The sequence below is a fragment of the Budorcas taxicolor genome, chromosome 20 (assembly GCF_023091745.1).
Source record: "Budorcas taxicolor isolate Tak-1 chromosome 20, Takin1.1, whole genome shotgun sequence".
Classification (NCBI taxonomy): Eukaryota; Metazoa; Chordata; class Mammalia; order Artiodactyla; family Bovidae; genus Budorcas; species Budorcas taxicolor.
In genome coordinates this window covers 38,915,604-38,935,173 of record NC_068929.1, presented here as the reverse complement: position 1 = coordinate 38,935,173, position 19,570 = coordinate 38,915,604, and the positions used below count along the sequence as shown (strand labels likewise).

At 43.7% G+C, this 19,570-nt stretch overlaps 1 protein-coding gene across 2 annotated transcripts in view; it reads left to right on the top strand.

The window, feature by feature from the left end:
- Positions 1-17,020, top strand: part of OSMR (oncostatin M receptor) — a 65,860-nt gene extending 48,840 nt beyond the window's left edge. For both annotated transcript variants that reach the window (XM_052659139.1, XM_052659140.1), the window contains 9 exons: positions 3,105-3,181; positions 4,978-5,200; positions 7,842-8,021; positions 9,138-9,242; positions 10,916-11,092; positions 11,716-11,883; positions 13,412-13,493; positions 14,513-14,585; positions 14,925-17,020. In XM_052659139.1, the coding sequence (XP_052515099.1) occupies positions 3,105-3,181; positions 4,978-5,200; positions 7,842-8,021; positions 9,138-9,242; positions 10,916-11,092; positions 11,716-11,883; positions 13,412-13,493; positions 14,513-14,585; positions 14,925-15,497 (1,658 nt within the window). In that variant the 3' untranslated portion in view covers positions 15,498-17,020. The remainder of the gene's footprint in view (positions 1-3,104; positions 3,182-4,977; positions 5,201-7,841; positions 8,022-9,137; positions 9,243-10,915; positions 11,093-11,715; positions 11,884-13,411; positions 13,494-14,512; positions 14,586-14,924) is intronic.
- The last annotated feature ends 2,550 nt before the right edge of the window (positions 17,021-19,570 follow it).

Below are 19,570 nucleotides of genomic sequence, written 5' to 3'. Positions count from 1 at the left end.
GAGTGTGGGTGGGAAGACATCTACCTCAGACATTTATTTGCCATCCAGGTTATTTATACTGAACATCTCTGGGACTTTTAGTTTTCCAAAATGGTTTCTAAGCTCCTGGTACTGCTGGCTTCCTGTTGAAACTGGGGCTCTGTAAATGAGTATGACTTTTCTTTCAGGCGTGGGGACCAACAGTAGCATTTTTGCTGAGGAAAGCACTGATCTCATAGAAAACAGCCGTGGGCTGTGTTTGGAAAGGTAGTATCTGGAAACTTAATCATCATTGTTAAGTCGTTCATTCCAGCGACAGCAAACTGGGAGCTTTCTCATGATGCTCTCAGAGGTTGTTTCGTCAATAATGACTAAACAGAGAGTTTTCCTCCCAAATAACTACGTTTTAGACCACAAGTATTGCTCAGAAGATGAGATGGCGCAGCCCTGCATTCATCTCCTTCCAATGCCACATAATAGTCCTGCCATCGCCTGGCTCACGCATGAGGCAGCCTGGGCCCCTGGACTGGGGAGACGAGCCAGCTTGCAGTTAATGAGCAGCAGACGTAACAACAGTAACCGGAGCACAGAGTGTTTAGTGTGTGCCAGACGCAGCTCCAAGGGTTCCCAGTGTTTTCCTCAAATCCTCCCACCACCGTGCAGCAGGTCCTGTTGTCTCCTCACTCAGTGGATGGGGCCCGGGAGGCACAGGGAGGATGAGGAGTTTCACAGGCCCCTGAGTCAGCACTGCGGCTGACACCCAGGCCAGCTGACTCCAGAGCTTCCCCCTCACCCAGACTGCCTGGTGTGTCTCTCGGGGGTGTTATTACAGCCTGGAGAGCTTGTGGACTCACATCCGGGCTGTTTTGCTGCCTAAGGAAGGATTGTGTATATTTATTTGATTCCATCTTGTTATTCATGTCTGCAGGCTGTGGAGTTTTTTTTTTTTTCTGTTTCAGCCTGGAAGGGACATTTTAAAGTGTTCTGACTGAGGCGGTAGCGAGGGCAGTGCACGAAAATCCACACCTGGGCTGGTCACCAGAGGTGCTCAGTAGCCTCTTCCCCTCATCAGCCCCTCCAGGAGTCCAGTCATTTTTTTCTAGTCGTATAGAGCCCCCAAGAATCGTTGGAGCAGAGAGCCCCGTTCCTGATGGTAATGTGGTGTATTCCTCAACTGTGGGCTTCCCAGGTGGCTCAGTGGGTAAAGAATCCTCCTGCAATGCAGGAGACACAGGAGATGTGAGTTCAGTCCCCAGGTCAGGAAGATCCTCTGGAGAAGGACATGGCAACCCACTCCAGCATTCTTGCCTGGAGAGTCCCATGGGCAGTGGAGCCTGGCGGGCTACAGTCTATAGGGTCGCAAAGAGACACAACTGAAGCAACTGAGCAAAGAAGATTTGCTTTATCCTAATACTTTATACTTTAATATTGCTTTGCTTTGGGGTTATTTTTTTGCAAGTATATTCCAAAATTATACCTAAAACTTAGTGGAAAGAAAAAAACTTTGCATTTTTTTTTAGCATTTTTGGTAATTAGTTTATTTTAGATTATAATATCATAAGTCTGAAAATGCTTAACTTTGCTTTTGCAAAGTTAAAATCAGTTGAATCTACTGATGATGAACCTATACTTTTTCAACTCTGATAACACTTTGCTCAATGCTGGCAGAGTCGATGTTTATATGTATTATAATCCTACTTAAGCAGAATCACAGTGAGCAGAGATAAATGACCCCATGGGGAGATATTGTAGTGACATAAATATGGGGCACCACCAGCTGTACTGCTGTTCTCTTCTCATGCAGGTGGTCATGTACAAACCAGCAGTGGAAGATTCTGCACTGAGCTTGAGGTCTCATATGGCACTTGAGTTTTTCAATATGTTTTATACTTAATATTGGCTTCTCTGATGGCTTGTTTAGCAAATTGAAATCTGCCTCTTAATAGATTTTAAAAAATATATGGCTACCTTCATGTTGTGCTAGAAAGTGTTAGCAACTACAGGGAAAAAAAAAAAGGAGTCTCTTAAATTTCAGAGATTTCCTTGGTGGCTCAGATGGTAAAGAATCTGCCTGTAATACAGGAGACCTGGGTTCAATCCTTGGGTCAGGAAGATCCTCTGGAGAAGGGAATGGCAACCCACTCTGGTATTCTTGCCTGGAGAATCCCATGGACAGATGAGCCTGGCGGGCTATTATCCATGGGGTTGCAAAGATTTTAAAGATATACGGTCACCTTCATGTTGAATAGAAAGTGTTAGCAACTGTATGAAAAAAAATTTTGATTTTTAAAAAAAATTCAGTTGTTGGGGACCATAAACTATATTTTCATAAAGCAGAGAATTAAAATTTTATGTTATGTTGCAAAACAGTGTTCTTCTTGTGCAGAGATACATTGAATCCAGTCATAAATCACTGATTTATGTGCCACAGTTTAGTGGCAAGAATGACAAGGAGGCAAGGTCTTCTAGAACAGAGTGGGGAGAGGCAAACGGGGAGGTTTGCAGCCGGTGCCCCGAGGGCGCACACACAGGGAGCTGCCCCAGGCTCAGGCCAGGAACTGGGGGACAGGTGTACATGGGGAGGAGGGGGACAAGGAGAGGATCCCAGGCTCTGATCACAGCCAGGGGCCAGCCAGTGTGCAGTCAGGAGAACTGGGCTCCACTTAAGGGTGTCCAACTGCAGCCTCCACCAGAGGGGCAAGGAAGTAGCAATGGTTTGCTGTGCCTAGAAATTCCAGAAATGGGAAATTTGCTTAACTAATCTAGCATTGGACTGATGCAGGATTCTTGCCTAACTAACCCCCTAGCATTGGACCGACGCAGGGTTCCAAAATTCCTTGGTGGCTCCTAGAAGCTCTGAGGCTTGAGTTTCACAAAGGCCCCCGTGTTACCTCCCGTTCCGATGTAGCAGCCCTTTTGTAAAGCACCTACTGAGTGCCTGCCCCTTGTGAGAGTGAACAGTGTGCCACGGCCAAGTGTGTAGACATCACAGAGAGTGAAAAGCCGGGATGCAGGCCTCAGGTCAGACTGGCTGTGGTCACTTTGCTGACCGAACTAGAGGAAGGTTGAAAGTATTGTTCTACGTCCATGTTGTGACCCAGGAGCTTTCCTTTGGTTGATTTCAGCTCCATCGGAGGCGCCTGATGTCTGGAGAGATGTGACATTTGTGTCAGGACATCCAACGGTGACCTTGTTCTGGAAGGTAAGAGGCCAGAGGTTTAGAAAGACATTTTTGCTTGTCATTTGCTTTTCACCAAGATTAGATACTGATGTAGTCTTTCGATTGGGAGGGCTCTTCCCAGGAATCCTGTAGAATTTCTGACCTGGTTGGGGGATCCCCACTCTGCATCCATACCCCTAAAACTGGACCAGGGTCTTCTTCCGCGGCAGCCTCTTGCCTTGCCAGGTAGCTAGCTGGTTCTGGTTCTGATGGTTGGAACTGCATCTCCTAACTTCCCCGCAGGCTTGCCCCTAACATCTGCAGGGCCCAGGGCATGAGGAGAAGCAGAGAAATATATACCATATTTTAAATGAATATTTAAATTTTAAATATTTTTATGAATATTTATATTTGAAAGTTATAAGTCAAGCTTAAAGATTGTAGCAGAAGTCAATCTAGTCCTTCTATGTTGACTAACCTGCCTTCATGACAACGTGGAAGGCCTGGTTTGCGTTGAGGAGGTGGTGGTGGTGATGTAGTCGCACAGTCATGGCCGACTCTTTTTGATCCCATGGACTGTAGTTCACCAGGCTCCTCTGTCCATGGGATTTCCCAGGCAAGAATACTGGCTATGCCGTGCTGTGCTTAGTCACCCAGTCTTGTTCGACTTTGCGACCCCATGGACTGGAGCCCATGAGGCTCCTCTGTCCTTGGGGATTCTCCAGGCAAGAATACTGCAGTGGGTTGCCATGCCCTCCTCCAGGGGATCTTCCCAACCCAGGGATCCAACCCAGGTCCCCCACATTGCGGGCGGATTCTTTACCATCTGAGCCATCAAGGAAGCCCCACTCAGAGCTCTTGAATTCCTCAGTGTCTAGTGCTAAAGCGTGGCCATGCTGGGGAGCTGGTCCCCAGCCAGAGCCCACCCCACTTTGCTTCCCACCTCCACTCTGGGCCTCCCCATCGGGGGGCTTGTTCACACACCTGTGGATGCGCCAGTCTGTACAGGCAGGTTCTGTCCACACCCAGAGCCAACAGCTGCCCCAGCCTGATCTCAGGTCTGGGGGTGCACCATCTGGCTGGGGGTTGAGGCCTTGGGAGCGGGCTTAGGGTTGTGTGGACAGAGAATTCTCTACAACCTGGAGGGTCATCTGAAAGAGGGACCGTGGGCCCTGGGTCTGGGGAAGCACAGCTTGGGGGCAAGGGGTGACACAGCTGGTGGAGGGAGGCATTCCAGGAGCCCAGCCCCCTCCTGTCTGGGGTTACTCCTGTCTTCCCTGCTCTGTACTCACTGTGGTGGCGGTGGTTTAGTTGCTAAGTCATGTCCGACTCTTGCAACCCCATGGACTGCAGCCTGCCAGGCTCCTTTGTCCATGGGATTTCCTAGGAAAGAGTAGTGAAGTGGGTAGCTATTTCCTCCTCCGGGGGATCTTTCCAACCCAGGGATCAAACCAGCATCTCCTGCACTGCAGGCGGAATCTTTACCAACTGAGTTCATACTCACCAAGTGTGTTTTAATCCAGGCTAAATAACCCCCTTCCTCTCGATTCCTTAATTGGTCACCCTTTGGACATGATATGCTCTTAAGCTCACCCCAAAATGATCCTATTCTCTACTCAATATTAGTTAAAGTAGAATGTCTGATTTCAAGTGTGGTTTATTTAGAAGGTTATTTTCGCTCTTAAACTGTTTTAATTTGCTGTGTGTGTGTGTGTGTGTGTGTGTGTGTGTGTGTGTGTATAAGGCAATCAAAGGAGAGAAAAGATGAGAAAGCAATCAAGTAAATTCTTATTCAGAGGGAAGCCCATGTTGAAATGATTGTCAATATTTGTTTTCAGCCTCTATCAAAAGTGCATACCAACGGGAAGATCCTGTTCTATAATGTAGTTGTAGAAAATCTTGATGAACCAGCCAGTTTAGAGGTCCTCTCTGTCCCTGCTCCAGCCAACAGCACAAAAGTAACCCTCAATCAGAGTTCTTACCAGATCTATGTCACGGCCCACAACAGTGTGGGCCCTTCTCCAGCTTCCGCAGTTGCCATTTCTGGACATCCTGAAAATGGTGAGTTTCTTTGGTTTTGTTTTTCTTCACTAGGAAAATGTTGATGGTGTTATTTGGTAGATATGAATAAATTGGAAAGAGTAGTTTGGAGAGACAAAAGATGCAGCTGCCAAACTGTTTGTCATTTTCTTTGGGTCCAGGCATGTTGGCAGGTTTCTGGGACAGTCCTCCTCGGTGTGGGAAGATTTCAGCCATGGCTCAGGACATTTCCCTTCCAGGGATTCTTCCACTGATTTGGGAAGTTATCTCAAATTTTATTCAAATAAATGCAACACAAACAAACAGTCCTAACAGAGTTAGAGTTGGTATGAGCATGCTTTGTGGCTTATGGAATATGAGTTGCATTTCTTATATGACAAAATATTTTGTCAATTTTGGCCACAAGGAGAACTAGCATCATCTTTCAAAAAGGGCTTTGCTAAAGCTGTGGAATAAACGATAATAACTGTCTAAACACGTAGCCTGTGAAAGTCCAAACAAGGTGGAAATGACCTTACATGTACAATCAATAAAGGTGTTACTTTCCTTCCTGGGAGAGCTATGAAAGGAAGTTGGTTGCACTAACCCCACCCCCAGTGGTACACACACTCAGACACTGAACACTTGGACAGCACCTCACAGACATCCTAAATTGATTTGTGAACCTTGCAATAATGTCACCCTTCAGTTACTGCTATAAAAATGGTCATACCCTGCTTGTGGGGCTATGTCGGGTCACTTTATACCTGTTATTCAAATTAGGCTTACATTTAGGTTAAATGGGCTAGATTGGAGGGTGTTATTATTTTTGTCTTATTTATTTTGGTTAAGAACCATCCAGTGTGTCAAGTAAGAAAAAGAAATTGGGATTGTGCCGCAGAAGAAAACCTAAGGAGTTACTTGACATAATCTTTGCTTTTGAAGAACTGTATCAGAGAAGTGAATGGTTGTATTCTGCCTTTATTAGGAACAGAACAGGAAAGGTGGGCATTTCATTCACTCCTCGGGGAGCTGATAGATAAACTCTACCTCCAGGGAGGCTCAGCTCAAACAACTCTGCTAAACACTCTTCTCTCTTTTGGGGTCATCCCCATCTGGGGGTTCCCACCCTGTCTTCCTTCCTCATGCCCTGCCTTCAGAACCCACTCCGTCCCCTCGTGAGGCTCTATCCAGCCTTCCGATATGGTCCACATTCTTATGTCTCTAGAGTGGATAAAGGCACTGATGTGCTATGAGACAGGCCAAGGAGGCTCAGCCAATTCATGCTAAAGTGTGAATGACTGAAAAGAAAAGATTCCATTTTCTTTGCTTCTCCCCTCACTTCTCCAGACATATTTGCAAGGTCAGAGAAGCAGCTTTGGAGAGTTATGCCTTAAGTTTGGGGTGAAATTATAGTCAATATGAATAAGTGGAAAATGTCAGCTTCAACATGAAAGAGATTTGGGTCTCTGATGAAGAAAGACAGAAGCTGTGTGGGTAGGATAGGCACAGGCCTTCGTGGGGGACCCCTGACCTTATACCTGGGGCTGCACATTTGTTTGGGTGCTCCCAGCTGGATGTTAATTTGGTGCCCTGGAAAATTTGATAGCACCCATCAACATTTAGCTGTAATTAGAATTGCCAGATAAAAGAAAAGATGCCTCATCAAATATGAACTGCAGAGAAACAAGAAGTACATGTGGAGTATTAAGTCCATCCCGTGTCATATTTGCTTGTACCACACTGGTTGCCTCTCTGAACAGCTGCTTGCAGGCCCGGTCCTTGATCAGAGTCTGCTTTCACTCAAGTGACCGCCTGGGTCCACTGCCTTCTGAACAGCGGGAGGCTGTGGAATCAGCCTTGGAAACAGAAGTTCTCATCCCTCCAGACCTAGACTGACCTGCTTGAAGTCAGCAGCGCTGTAGTCCATTGAGACCATCACCTTTAATTGTTGGATGTATGGAAGACTACCCTGCTGCATAAAACCCACTGAGGCAGCATCCTAGGTCACAAGTACTGTCACAGCCTTCCATAATCTGACTCTGGATGTATGTGAATCATTTCTTCCTGTTTTGCTCTGCGATCATCTCAGTTTCTACCCCTAACATCTTGGAGACAGGAGTTCATTCTGAGGCAGCCAGCATTGTATGGGGGAATAAGCTGAATTATTCAACAGATAGTTTTTGAAAGTAGATCAAGTACCAGACACAGTTCTAGGTCAAAGGTCAACTACTTTTTCAGTAAAAAGGCAGAGCATAAATATTTTAGACATTAATATAGGCACTTCAATCATCATTTTCCAATTTGTATTTTCTACCCTTTGTTTTCAACAACAGTTGAAAAATCTTAGAACTGTTCTTAGTAAAAACCAGCTTTTGAGGTTGGATTTGTTCCACCAATGGTCCTGCCTGCTGATCCCTGTCTTAGGAGCTGATGTTTCTTTGGGTCTCTCAGGACAAGGGACATTCGAGGGGCAGGTACGAACATTTATTGGGAGTGAGAGGTAGGAAAAACCTGATGAAAACATCCCTCCTGCCCTTATCCTAAGCCCTGTCACAGTTACAGAGGGAAGGCTTGGACCTGCTAGATACACAGCACGTTCAAGCTTATTTTGTTCTTTAGATACTTTTGCAGAATGTCTGATTAATTAAATCTGAAGCATTGCCCTCTTTGTAACGTACAGAAAATGTTGAAGAAGGAAGAGTGAATGGTACAGAGGATGGATTTCACATGTCTTGGAAACCCCAATCCAGAAATGCCACAGGTTACGTTGTGGAGTGGTGTGACGATCCCCAGAACCTTCCCTGTGTTCTCCGATGGAAAAACCTAGGCCCCACTAACACAGGCACAGTTATTAGCTCGGGTAAGAACCTTCTGTATTACCATCTCACTCCATCCACCTAATTCAACTAGGATTTCTGGACCATCTCAGATACTCTGTGCTCACTGATAACTCCAAATCCTGCGTGGGTCTTAGAGTTCAAGTTTTGTAGTGATGTGGTCTAAGTTTTGACCTTTATATTTACTTTTACAGATCCATCCAGATGTAAGTCTGGATAGGTGTTCATAAGATTCATGAATTTGTTCTAAGCCAGCAGTCTCAAATGGATAGCAAAGGACCTCTGTAACAGTCGTCCTGAGAGCTTTTACAAAAGCAAAGATGTGGATTTGGAAGACATAGGAGTAGAGTTGATGGTAGTCGATCATCAACTCCTTCAGTTTCAATGCAACTTGGTCTCTTTCCCCGCCACACTGGATTTGTCTTTTCCAGGTTGCAAGTGTAGCAATTTAAGGAGCATAGGTTAGTGGCTTGAGCAGTGGGTTAGTGGCGCCATCTGCTGGTCACAAGGTAGAGATGTGGGAATTGTCGATCCAGAGAGTGACTGATGAAGGAAATGGCAAACCCCTAGAGTGTTTTTGCCTGGGAAATCCCACGGACAGTGGACAGAGGAGCCTGATGGGCTACAGTCCATGGGGTTGCAAAAGTAGGATATGATTTAGCGACTAAACCACCACCCCCCCACCACTTGAGGGTGACTGATGAGGCCCAGTGGGGTCATTCGGGTGGCTGGCGGGAATGAGGAGGAGGAGTCTTCCCTTTATTGAGCAGTGTTAGAGGTGTGGGGTGAGGGGCAAGTGAGTTACTGGAAGCAGATCTTCCAGGCGCTTGCCTCTCATGGGCGGAGAAAGGGCGCGTCACTGGCGGGAGATTTAGAGTCAGAAGAGAGTTTTACGCACATGGATAAGGGTATTCTGAGAGAGGATGATGTAGAAAACAGCCTCCCCCCGCCATTGTCAGATATGCCGGAGGATTCCAAGGCTCAGGGGAAGGCGGGAAGATGGTAGAGATGAAGGGCAGAAACCCCGAGGAGGAAGATTGTTTAAGGTGACCCAAATTCATTTTTCATTCTTTTCCTTTTCAGAAATAAAGAGAATGTCTTCCTGTGTTATTGACAATCTGTTGACTTTTCTTCTCTAGATGCTTTTAGACCAGGGGTTCGCTACAACTTCAGAATTTATGAAATTTCTGCAAAAGGGATGGCCCATTTATTAGAGAAAAAAGCTGGCTATTTGAAGGAACTGGGTAAGTTTAAAGCATTTACTGTGTCCATGGGTAGACTTGTTCAGGACAATTCAGAGACTCTTTGCTTCAGCTTTAGGAAAATTATAGCATCTTTCCTAATTTTCAGTGTGCTATTTATTCTCGCCATTGGGTTTTTAAAAACATTATTTTTTAATCATAAGCATAAAACATTTTCATTAAAGACAATTCATGAAATGTTATGCAAAAGAAGACAAAACTCTGGCTGATTTTACCACCCAAGGGCACATATCCAGAGTTAATGTTTTGTGTGTGTTCTTTCTCAGTACAGGCATACACTTTGATATAAAAATCAGATCTTACTCTATGCAGTTTTGTAAAGTCCTTTTTGACTCATGTCACTAAGTAATATTTACCTTTTCAGTCATTATGACTGCAAACTGCCTCATGGGTTGCGTATGGCAGATCACCCATCTTTGGACTTTCAGGATGATTAAAATGTTTTTCAATTAAAAACTATAAAATTCACCCTCAATTTTCTTGCAGTCTCTAATATTCAGTCTCTCTCTTTTTCTTGGCCAAATCCCCTTATGCCTTATCTGACTCACCATCATTTTAGCTGAATCTTTGTCCATTGCACTGATAATGGTTTTTAAATAAAGTCCTAGAGGTAGAATACTTGAACCAGAAGGTGGAACTTCTTAAATACAGTTTTACAGGTTTTAAGACTTTTGGCAGATATACTGTGAAATTGCTGCCCCTCTTAGACATTGTACTTTGATTCCACCAGCAACATGGGCAAATTTTGATCCTTTCATGTGGTTGCTTAGCTTCTTGGCACACCCACTGCGAGCTGGGCGGCTGGGTCCTTGGTTACCTTGCATCAATCAGACCAGCTCTTGGTATTCTCCATTGAGTGGGTGCTGTCCCAGACAGGTGGGAGGGGCATTTCTGTGAGTGTTGGTGGCCGCAGGCCAGGCATGCACCAGCTTATGTGCTGAAACAGGCTCAGGGCAGCCTCAGAATGAAGTCTTCCCACACTTGGACGGGGCCTTCCCAGGTGGCACTAGTGGTGAAGAACCCTCCTGCCAAGGCAGGAGGCCTAAGAGATGCGGGTTCAATCTCTGAGTCAGGAAGATCCTCTGGAGGAGGGAATGTGGCCCACTCCAGTCTTCTTGCCTGGAGAATCCCATGGACAAAGGAGACTGGTGGGGTAAGGTCCATAGGGTTGCACAGAGTCAGACACGACTGAAGCGACTTAACACACACACACACACACATACACTGGGACAACTGTGCGTTTCCACTGCCTGGGAACTAAGACTCTTCAAAGCCACCTTGACCTCTTCAAACATAACCCTTCCTCCTCCTCCCTTCCCCCTACTTCAGTTCATTCTCCCAAACACTGTTTAGAATTCAGTCAGGTGCAGAAAAAATTCTAGGGAAGCCTTTATTTTTTTTTTTGCGGTGTGACTTTGCACAAGTTATTGAATCTCTCTGGGCATCCATTTCTACTTCTGGGAGAGGCAAGGCTTGAACAAGATGAAGCTTGTTCCTTCCCAGCTATCATGAACAAAGTCAGAGAAAAAGATAAGAGTCCTTCACTTGTCATAAGCACCTATAGAGTGGGCTGTGGTTCTACCTTCGATTTACATGAATGCTCTGAGACTGCTTCCAAATTGTGACTCTTACGTTATCTCACCTTCCTTTCTTAGCTCCTTCATACAACCCTGAAGTGGCCACAATTAACTTGACCTCCCATTCCTTCACACTGAGTTGGAAGGATTATTCCACTGAATCTCAAACTGGTTTTATACAAGGGTACTATGTCTACTTGAAATCCAAGACAGGGGAGGAGTGCCACCGGGAATTTGAAAAGACATTTCTTCCAGGTGACACTTTTTGATTTTTCTTTTTTTCAGTCTGTTTACAGTTTCAAGATCTCCTTACTTGAAATCATTGGAAAGGCTACCAGCCATCTCTGATCGTGTCCAGGCTGATTTCTGTGCTCGCATGCTTTAATGATCGAATAGTGTCCTTAAATTAGTAGGGTGGACAGGACGATGGGGGCCAGGATTTTAACTTACTTAAAAACAATGTGGCCCGGTATTTTTAGAAGCACTTGAAGTACTCCTAGCTCCTTAAGAAAACCTACTTACTGCTTAGGAAACTTGCTTGCTAACCTCATTTTCTTTTTTTGACTTTGTTAAAGCTTATCGCAATGTATTCTAAGTAGCTCTGGCAAGCTCTTACTCTCTCTCTGGCAGATTTGAGTTCCCCCCACACCCTACCCCCCATAGCCCTTGTTTAGTGGAATGCTCATCTTGCTTGCCATCTCCCAAACATCTTAGTATGCCCAGTGTCATAAAATTATGATTTCATTTTTGATTGGTTTAGAAATGTTGGCAGTGCTGAGTCCACAGAAGTATTAGTGCCTGACTGTCTCACAAGATCTTTATTACACTCTTAAATCATTTTTTTTCTTCTTAAAAAAAAATTTTTTTTTTAAACACAGATAATTCAGTAGGTTGCAAATACACAATTGACAACCCGGATCAAAAGACATTTGTTGTGAAAGACCTACAGCCAGAGTCTGTCTATGAGTTTTTCGTCACTCCTTATACAAGTGCTGGTGAGGGTCCCCTGGATGACTTCACAAAGGTCACGACTCCGGATGACTACTGTGAGTTTTTCCAAATCAGAACTCTCTTCTTAGGGGTTCCTGGGAAACTGACAAACGACACGCACAGTTGCGGACTTTGTCTAGATCTGGGATGTTTAAACCTTTCTTCTCTGTCTTTGTCTGTGTCTTTCTTTCTTTAGATGAAACTCATGAAAGAAAAAAAAAAAGTTACACAGAATCCCACAACATAGATAAGAGTGAAGCTAATATGCCTGATCTATGACCTGGAAACTTTCTCAGTCCCAGAACAGTTTGAAAATCACAGATAGCGTATTTTAGTGTTGACTTGGAAACACCCTTATGACTTCTGTCTAGAGAGGGGTGGGGGTGTTTTTGTCAGCAGAAATATATGTACATGTGAATGACTATCAGCCTTCAAATGCCCTTGTATGATTTGCTTTTATAAAAGAGGATGTTTAACAACCTATCTACACTGTTCTTTGGTGGATTTGCAAGCATTGAGAACAGGAAGATGGGCATTTATGAAAATGAAGTACAGGTTGATATAGCTGAGAAATAAAAGTAGAATAATTACCTAGGTTATGATTTAGGTAATTTTATTAGACCCTAACTAGAAGGGTGCATTAGTCCGTTTTTAATGGGTAATAAAATACCTTGTGGTACTGGAGAAGACTCTTGAGAGTCCCTTGGACAGCAAGGAGATCAAACCAGTCAGTCCTAAAGGAAATCAATCTTGAATATTCATTGGAAGGACTGATGTTGAAGCGCCAATATTTTAGCTACCTGATGTGAAGAGCCCATTCATTGGAAAAGACCCTGATGCTGGGGAAGATTGAGGGCAGGAGAAGGGGGCGACAGAAGATGAGATGGACATGAGTTTGAGCAAACTCCAGGAGATAGTTAAGGACAGGGAAGCCTGGTGTGCTGCAGTTCATGGGGTCACAAAGAGTTGGACATGACCTAGTGACTGAACAACGAATAACAAAAATACCTCCAAATCTCAGTGGCATACAGAAACAGATCTGTCTGTTCATGCTCCTGGCTTGGCTGACACAGGTTGAACCCAGTGGGGCTCCAAGCTTCAGGCACGTTTAGGTCTGTTCCATGTAGTTTGTTCGTTCCCTGAGGCTCAGATTGAAGGACAGTGGCTCTGAGGAGCCAGCTCTGCTCAGAGTGCATCACAGGAACATGCGAGCAAGCCAACTCTAAGCACACTCAACTCAGCTACCAGCGTGACTACTGCTCACCTCCCATTGGGCAAACCAAGTCACAGCTGAGCCTCCAAGTCAAGGGGGTGGAATATACTTCTCATACAGAGAGGGAGTGAAGAATGGGGAGTAATGATCCATTCTGTCAAGAGAGGTAACGAGTTTGAGCCACAGGTATTAAGGGCAGATGGGTCCCTGTGTTGGCTGGTTGGCGTCTCACCACCCTGCTCCCCACCAGTCAGACAGCACTCAGAGTGAATCTTGCACAAATAGAGTTCTGAGAAATAACAGACATGTAAAACTTATTTCTTTGAAGGAAAAGCAGTCACTAAAAAATCTCTTTCTTTTCCGTTCTCCAGCCCATATGCTGATACACATCATTCTCCCCATGATTTTCTGCGTTTTGGTCGTCATGATCACCTGCTACCTAAAAAGCCAGTGGTAAGTGTATGGGGAAGGTTTCATCCAAGAAGAGAGTCAAAGGAAAAAAAATCTAGAAAGGAATTTAATAAGATAGAAATCATACTGGATCATATGAGGCAAAGTGCTGGAAGGGAAAGGACAAAGGAAGATTTGGTAAAAATATGAAAAATTTTGAGTAATCTTGTTTATCAACAGATAAACAATAAGTCAATAAATAAGGAAACTATTTGAAAATATTGCAAAACTTGTTAAATAGCAAGAGCTAATATTTATATTTCACTTTACCATGTGCTTAACAGTATTTTCAGTGCTTTACATATAACAACTCACTTAATCCTTCCAACACCGTCACTACCATAATGATCTCCATTGAACCAGTGAGGAAATCAAAGCATCAGTTCAGTTCAGTTGCTCAGTCGTGTCTGACTCTGCAACCCCATGGATTGCAGCACGCCAGGCCTCCCTGTCCATCACCAACTCCCGGAGTTCACTCAAACTCACGTCCATGGAGTCAGTGATGCCATCCAGCCATCTCATCCTGTCGTCCCCTTCTCCTCCTGCCCCCAATCCCTCCCAGCATCAGAGTCTTTTCCAGTGAGTCAACTCTTTGCATGAGGTGGCCAGAGTACTGGAGTTTTAGCTTTAGCATCAGTCCTTCCAAAGAACACCCAGGACTGATCTCCTTTAGAATGGACTGGCTGGACCTCCTTGCAGTCTGAGACTCTCAAGAGTCTTCTCCAACACCACAGTTGAAAAGCATCAGTTCTTTGGTGCTCAGTTTTCTTTATAGTCCAACTCTCACATCCATACATGACTACTGGAAAAACCATAGCCTTGACTAGACGGACCTTTGTTGGCAAAGTAATGTCTCTGCTTTTGAATATGCTATCTAGGTTGGTCATAGGAAGGTTAAAAAGCTTGCTTAAGGTTACAGTGTTAAGAGTGATAAAGCAAGGGTTAATCTGACTCCATGTTTCTCACTCTTAACCATTCCACTCTATTGCAAAATAGAAGTGAAATTTTTATTGGTTTTCCAGGTTGAAGGACAAGTGTTATCCTGACATTCCAGACCCTTACAAGAGCAGCGTCCTGTCATTAATAAAATTCAAGGTAAATGCTGGGAAATTCTAGGGATACCATGTACTTATTAAAGACTAACCCAGGGGTTGGGCTATAATAATCATACAATCCTAGACCTCCTTAGGAAGATATAACAAAGCAAGAGCCACCTCTGCTCCCCCAGCCATGAGATGAGTGAACCCAGCTTTGACTTCTTCTGTCAGGTGCTATCCTTTGGTTTTCAGTATCATTTCCTTGTGATCACCACCATTAACTTGTGACCAGGATAAAACACACAAAAAAGTGAAGCTCTCAGTGCATTTCACATACTTTACATACTGTGATACACACACACACATTATCTTTGCCCATTTTGTGTTTCTGTTTCAGGAGAATCCTCATATAACAATAATGAACGTCAACGACTGTGTTCCAGATGCTATCGAAGTTGTAAACAAGCCTGAAGGGAGTAAGATACAGTTCATAGGCACTAGGAAGTCACCCACAGAAACTAAAGGTACTAAGCCTGTCTATCTGGACCTGCTCCCCACAGAGAACTACTCTGGCCCTGGACCTTGCATCTGTTTTGAGAACTTTACCTATAATCAGGCAGCTTCTGACTTGGGTTATTGTGGACATTTCCCAGTAACCCCTCAAGCCCCACACTGTCAGCTGGGACCACTGACTTCACCTGAAAATTTACTAAAGACACTGGAACAAAACTACATGAACTCCCTGGGAGAAATCCCAGCTGGAGAAGCTAATTTGAATTATGTATCCCAGTTGGCTTCACCCATGTCTGGAGACAAGGAGAGCCCACCAGCAAATCCACCAGAGCCAGCACTCTGTTCGGAGTATAAAATGCAAATGGCTATTCCCCTGGGTCTTGCCTCCCCTGCCCCAAGTGAGAACAGCAGCCTGTCCTCCACTGCCCTTTTAGATCCAAGTGAACACTGCCACTAAGCAGAGTGCCCACTTCATATCCTGAGGCTACACAGACCCTAGTAGAAGCATAGCTGGCACTGTTCCATCACCAGATACCTCGGGGCTTAATCCCAGTGAATTACCACCACTGGAAGGTCTGATGTGTATGATTTTGCTAGGTTTCAAAGGTCAGAAGCTATGAAATTTAACGTTTGTGCTTGGAGCGGGCTTGCTGTGGAAATGGCAGGATCAAGGGAACAGGCTTACCTTGCACGTCCACCTTTATGGCAGCAGACCTGGCACTGGACGCATCCACTCAGTACTGGGCAGGGTGGCTGTGGTCCTTGAAGTTCAGCTTTAGCAAGAAAGCATTTCCAGGAAGTCTTACCACATATTTTGTATCTTAAGGGTAAAGGAACTAGATGTCAGGCCGCAGAAGATTCGTTACGGGAGCATAAATTGTCAATGCTAATTTATTCTGGATGTGTTTAATGGAGTCACATATTTGAGACCGAAACAGATTTTAGACCTGCTTTGAATTGGTGACAGTAGCAAGATGAACTCCTCCTGTTGGACCTTATTTAATAGGTAAGCCATGCAAATGAATGGATGAGGTCCCCACAGGTGTCCCCCTGTTGTTTACCACAGTTAAGGAGCAGGGCTGGCGCAGAACCCCTGCCTCAGTGTCAAGATTATAGCACTCCTACTTAGTAGACACATCTTCCACAATTTTTGATGACTACCTCAGAATAGAAGGAAGATATGTCATTAATTCCATTCACATTTTATGGTTCATCTTCTTTTTTTCCCCAAGAACTATGATATATACATGACCTGTTTTCAGTAAGCTTCTTTTGGATTCTCCAGTAGGTTGTCTGGGCCAAGATAACACCTTCACTGTCTCCTTATATTGCTATGATGGTATAATTGTAAAAGGCTATGCAGAGTGGGAGTTCCTTAGTGGCTTGGCAGCAGCTCTGTCTCCTTAAACCAATATATGCAAAGCACCTACCTGCTATATAGCAGTGTTCAGTCATGCTAGAGTTCTTTTCCCTTCTCTCTGCCCAACAACCCTTAATGTTTACTTATCATATTTCTAAATAAGCGTGATTAGGGGCTCCTTTCTCTTTGCTGTGGTGGAGATGGTACTGCTTGTGCCTCTGGTACCAAATGCCCTGTGTCACACCATTCCACACTAAGAACAACAAGAGAGAAGGAGCCACAGCTGAAAGGAAGATGGCTGTTAACTGACCTAAATAAACACAAACCAGGACTTCTGCTCATTCTTTTCAACTTTTTCCTTCCATATAACTATGCTTTTGGCTGGAATAATGGACTATGTACACCTAACGTAGTACAAACAAGTATCTTGATTAGTCTGTTTTGAGAAGACTTTGGGGCCAGTATTGTTATCATTTAGCCTCTTTGTGTCTGTCATGATGTAATTATAAAAATACACGGAAACATCAATGATGGTGATGATTGATTTGTAAGCAGTATCTTTTGTAAAGATATTCTTTAGAAAAATAATGCACAAAACCTTGAAGTCATTTCTGTTGCAGTAAGCCTTAATTAAAATATTTCATCACTGTATTATTTTGTGTTTTCTCTATATCAATGAAGTGAAACTCTTGCAATTATCGTTAAGTGATAGATCACGTTCTGAGCTTATTAGAAATGTAAATTCCTAGGTGCCACTCCAGATCTCCCTACCAAAAGCTCTGTGGCACAAGGCCTGGAATACATCCCAGCTCAGATACACACTCAACTTTGAGAATCACTGACCTGAGTCAAACAAAGATGTCTTTCTGAAATGTAACAACACACCAATGGGAAATGGCTGGGTTTATATAACTTTGTCCTTACAGTATCACCATGACCCTAGTTTTGGCTCTAAACATTCCTTTCCCATGTCCATAAATAACCAAAATAACATTGTTTAAAGACTATATTCCACTTAACAGCATTGTTTTAAGAAGTGTTATTCAGAAACTTTGAAATTTGTGTAACAATTACCAGGATTAAAAGAAAAAACCAAGTCATGGAGAATTTCAAATATAGATAGAAATAGGAGTTTAACAAACCCTTATGAACTATCCCTGGTAGCTCAGATAGTAAAGAATCTGCCTGCAATGCAGGAGACCTGGGTTTGATCCTTGGGTTAGGAAGATCTCCTGGAGAAGGGAATGGCAAGCCACTCCACTGTTCATGCCTGGAGAATCCTACGGACAGAGGAGCCTGGTGGGCTACAGTTCATGGGGTTGCAAAGAGTTGGACATGAATGAGCGACTTAACACTACTACTGTGTACTATGATCAACCCCAACAGCCACTAAACCATGGTTGTTTTAGTCCATCCATAGTCTTATTCAGTCTCCCCCCTTGATACGATTTTGAAGTAAATCATGGTTTCATTTGTAAATGTTTTTCTAAATTGGCTTTACTTTTTCTAAAATAGCCATACCATTTTAATAATCACACCTATGAAAAAACAACTGAATCAAAAGGTGGGCAGATCTAAACAGACATTCCTCCAAAGACACAGATGGCCAGAAAGCATATGAAAAGATGCTCAACACTGCTAACTTTCAGAGAAATGCAAATCAAAACTACAATGAGATATCCCCTCACATCAGTCAGAATGGCTACCGTACAAAAGTCTACGAACAATAAATGCTAGAGGGTATGGAGAAAAGGGAGCCACCCCACCATCACTATTAGTGGGAATGTAAGTTGGTAACAACCACTATGGAGAACAGAATGGAGGCTCCTTGATAAACTAGAACTACATCTACGGCGTGCTTGGGCTGCCACCCAGTCGCTTCGGCTGTGTCCGAGTCTTTGGTGCTCAGTGACTTCAGTCGTGTCTGACTGTGTGTGACCCCATGGACTGTAGCCCGCCAGGCTCCTCTGTCCAGAGTGGGCTGCCATGCCCTCCTTCAGAGGATCTTCCCAGTCCCGGTATAAACCTCACATTTGCCTGCATCTCCTGCATTGCAGGCAGATTCTTTACCCACTGAGCCACCTGGGAAGCTCTTGTGATTCAGCAATTCTAATCCTGGGCATATATCTGCAGAAAATCATAATTCAAAAAGATACATGCACCCGTGTTCACTGCAGTACTGTTTACAATAGCGAAGACATGAAAGCAACCTAAATGTCTATCAACAGAGGAGTGGATAAAGATGCGGTACATACATGCAATAGAATAAAAGGAATGAAACAATGTCACTTGCAGCAACATGGGTGGGCCTAGAGATTATCATATTGAGTGAAGTCAGAGAAAGACAAATATGATACCACTTCTATGTGGACTATAAAAAAACCTGATATGAATGGATTTATTTACAAAACAAACTCACAGACTTCAAAAACAAACTGATGGTTACCAAACAGAAAAGGTGGCGGGGGGGGGGGGGGGGGGGTTAATTAGGAGTTTGGGATTAACATAACACACAACTATATGTAAAATAGATAATCAACAAGGACCTACTGTATAGCAGAGGGAACGCTACTCAATATTCTGTAATAACCTATATGGGAAAAGAATCTGAAAAAGAATGGATATATGGTATATCCAAATCACTTAGCTGTAGACCTGTCAATCAACTCCAATATAACATAAAAAAATTTTTAAATTAAAAACATGTAAAACCTAGTTAGTAATATTCCATATAATACCGGGATATTTTGATGGTGGGTGGAACTGGCAAAAGACCTACAAATAACGCCTCAGCCTGGTGACTTGTCCTTGGCTGCAGGCAGGTAGACGGGAAGCAGGGAACTAGTCACACAGTTCTAGTATCTAGTAGTCACACAGGGAACTAGTATCACAGTGATATTGATATGGAATATTATTACTAACTAGGTTTTGAATGTGATTTTAATTAAAAATTTTTACTTTATATTGGAGTTTATTGACAATATTGTGTTAGTTTTCAGGTGTACAGCTAAGTGATTCAGATATACACATATCCATGGACCTGCTCGAAGTGCCTGCTGATATTCCAATACCTGACCTGTACTAAGTCTAGTGAAACTGATTCTCCACTAGAATGTCATTTATTAAGAAAATCAGGTTGTATTAGACAATATCTAGTATTTCTTCTAAGA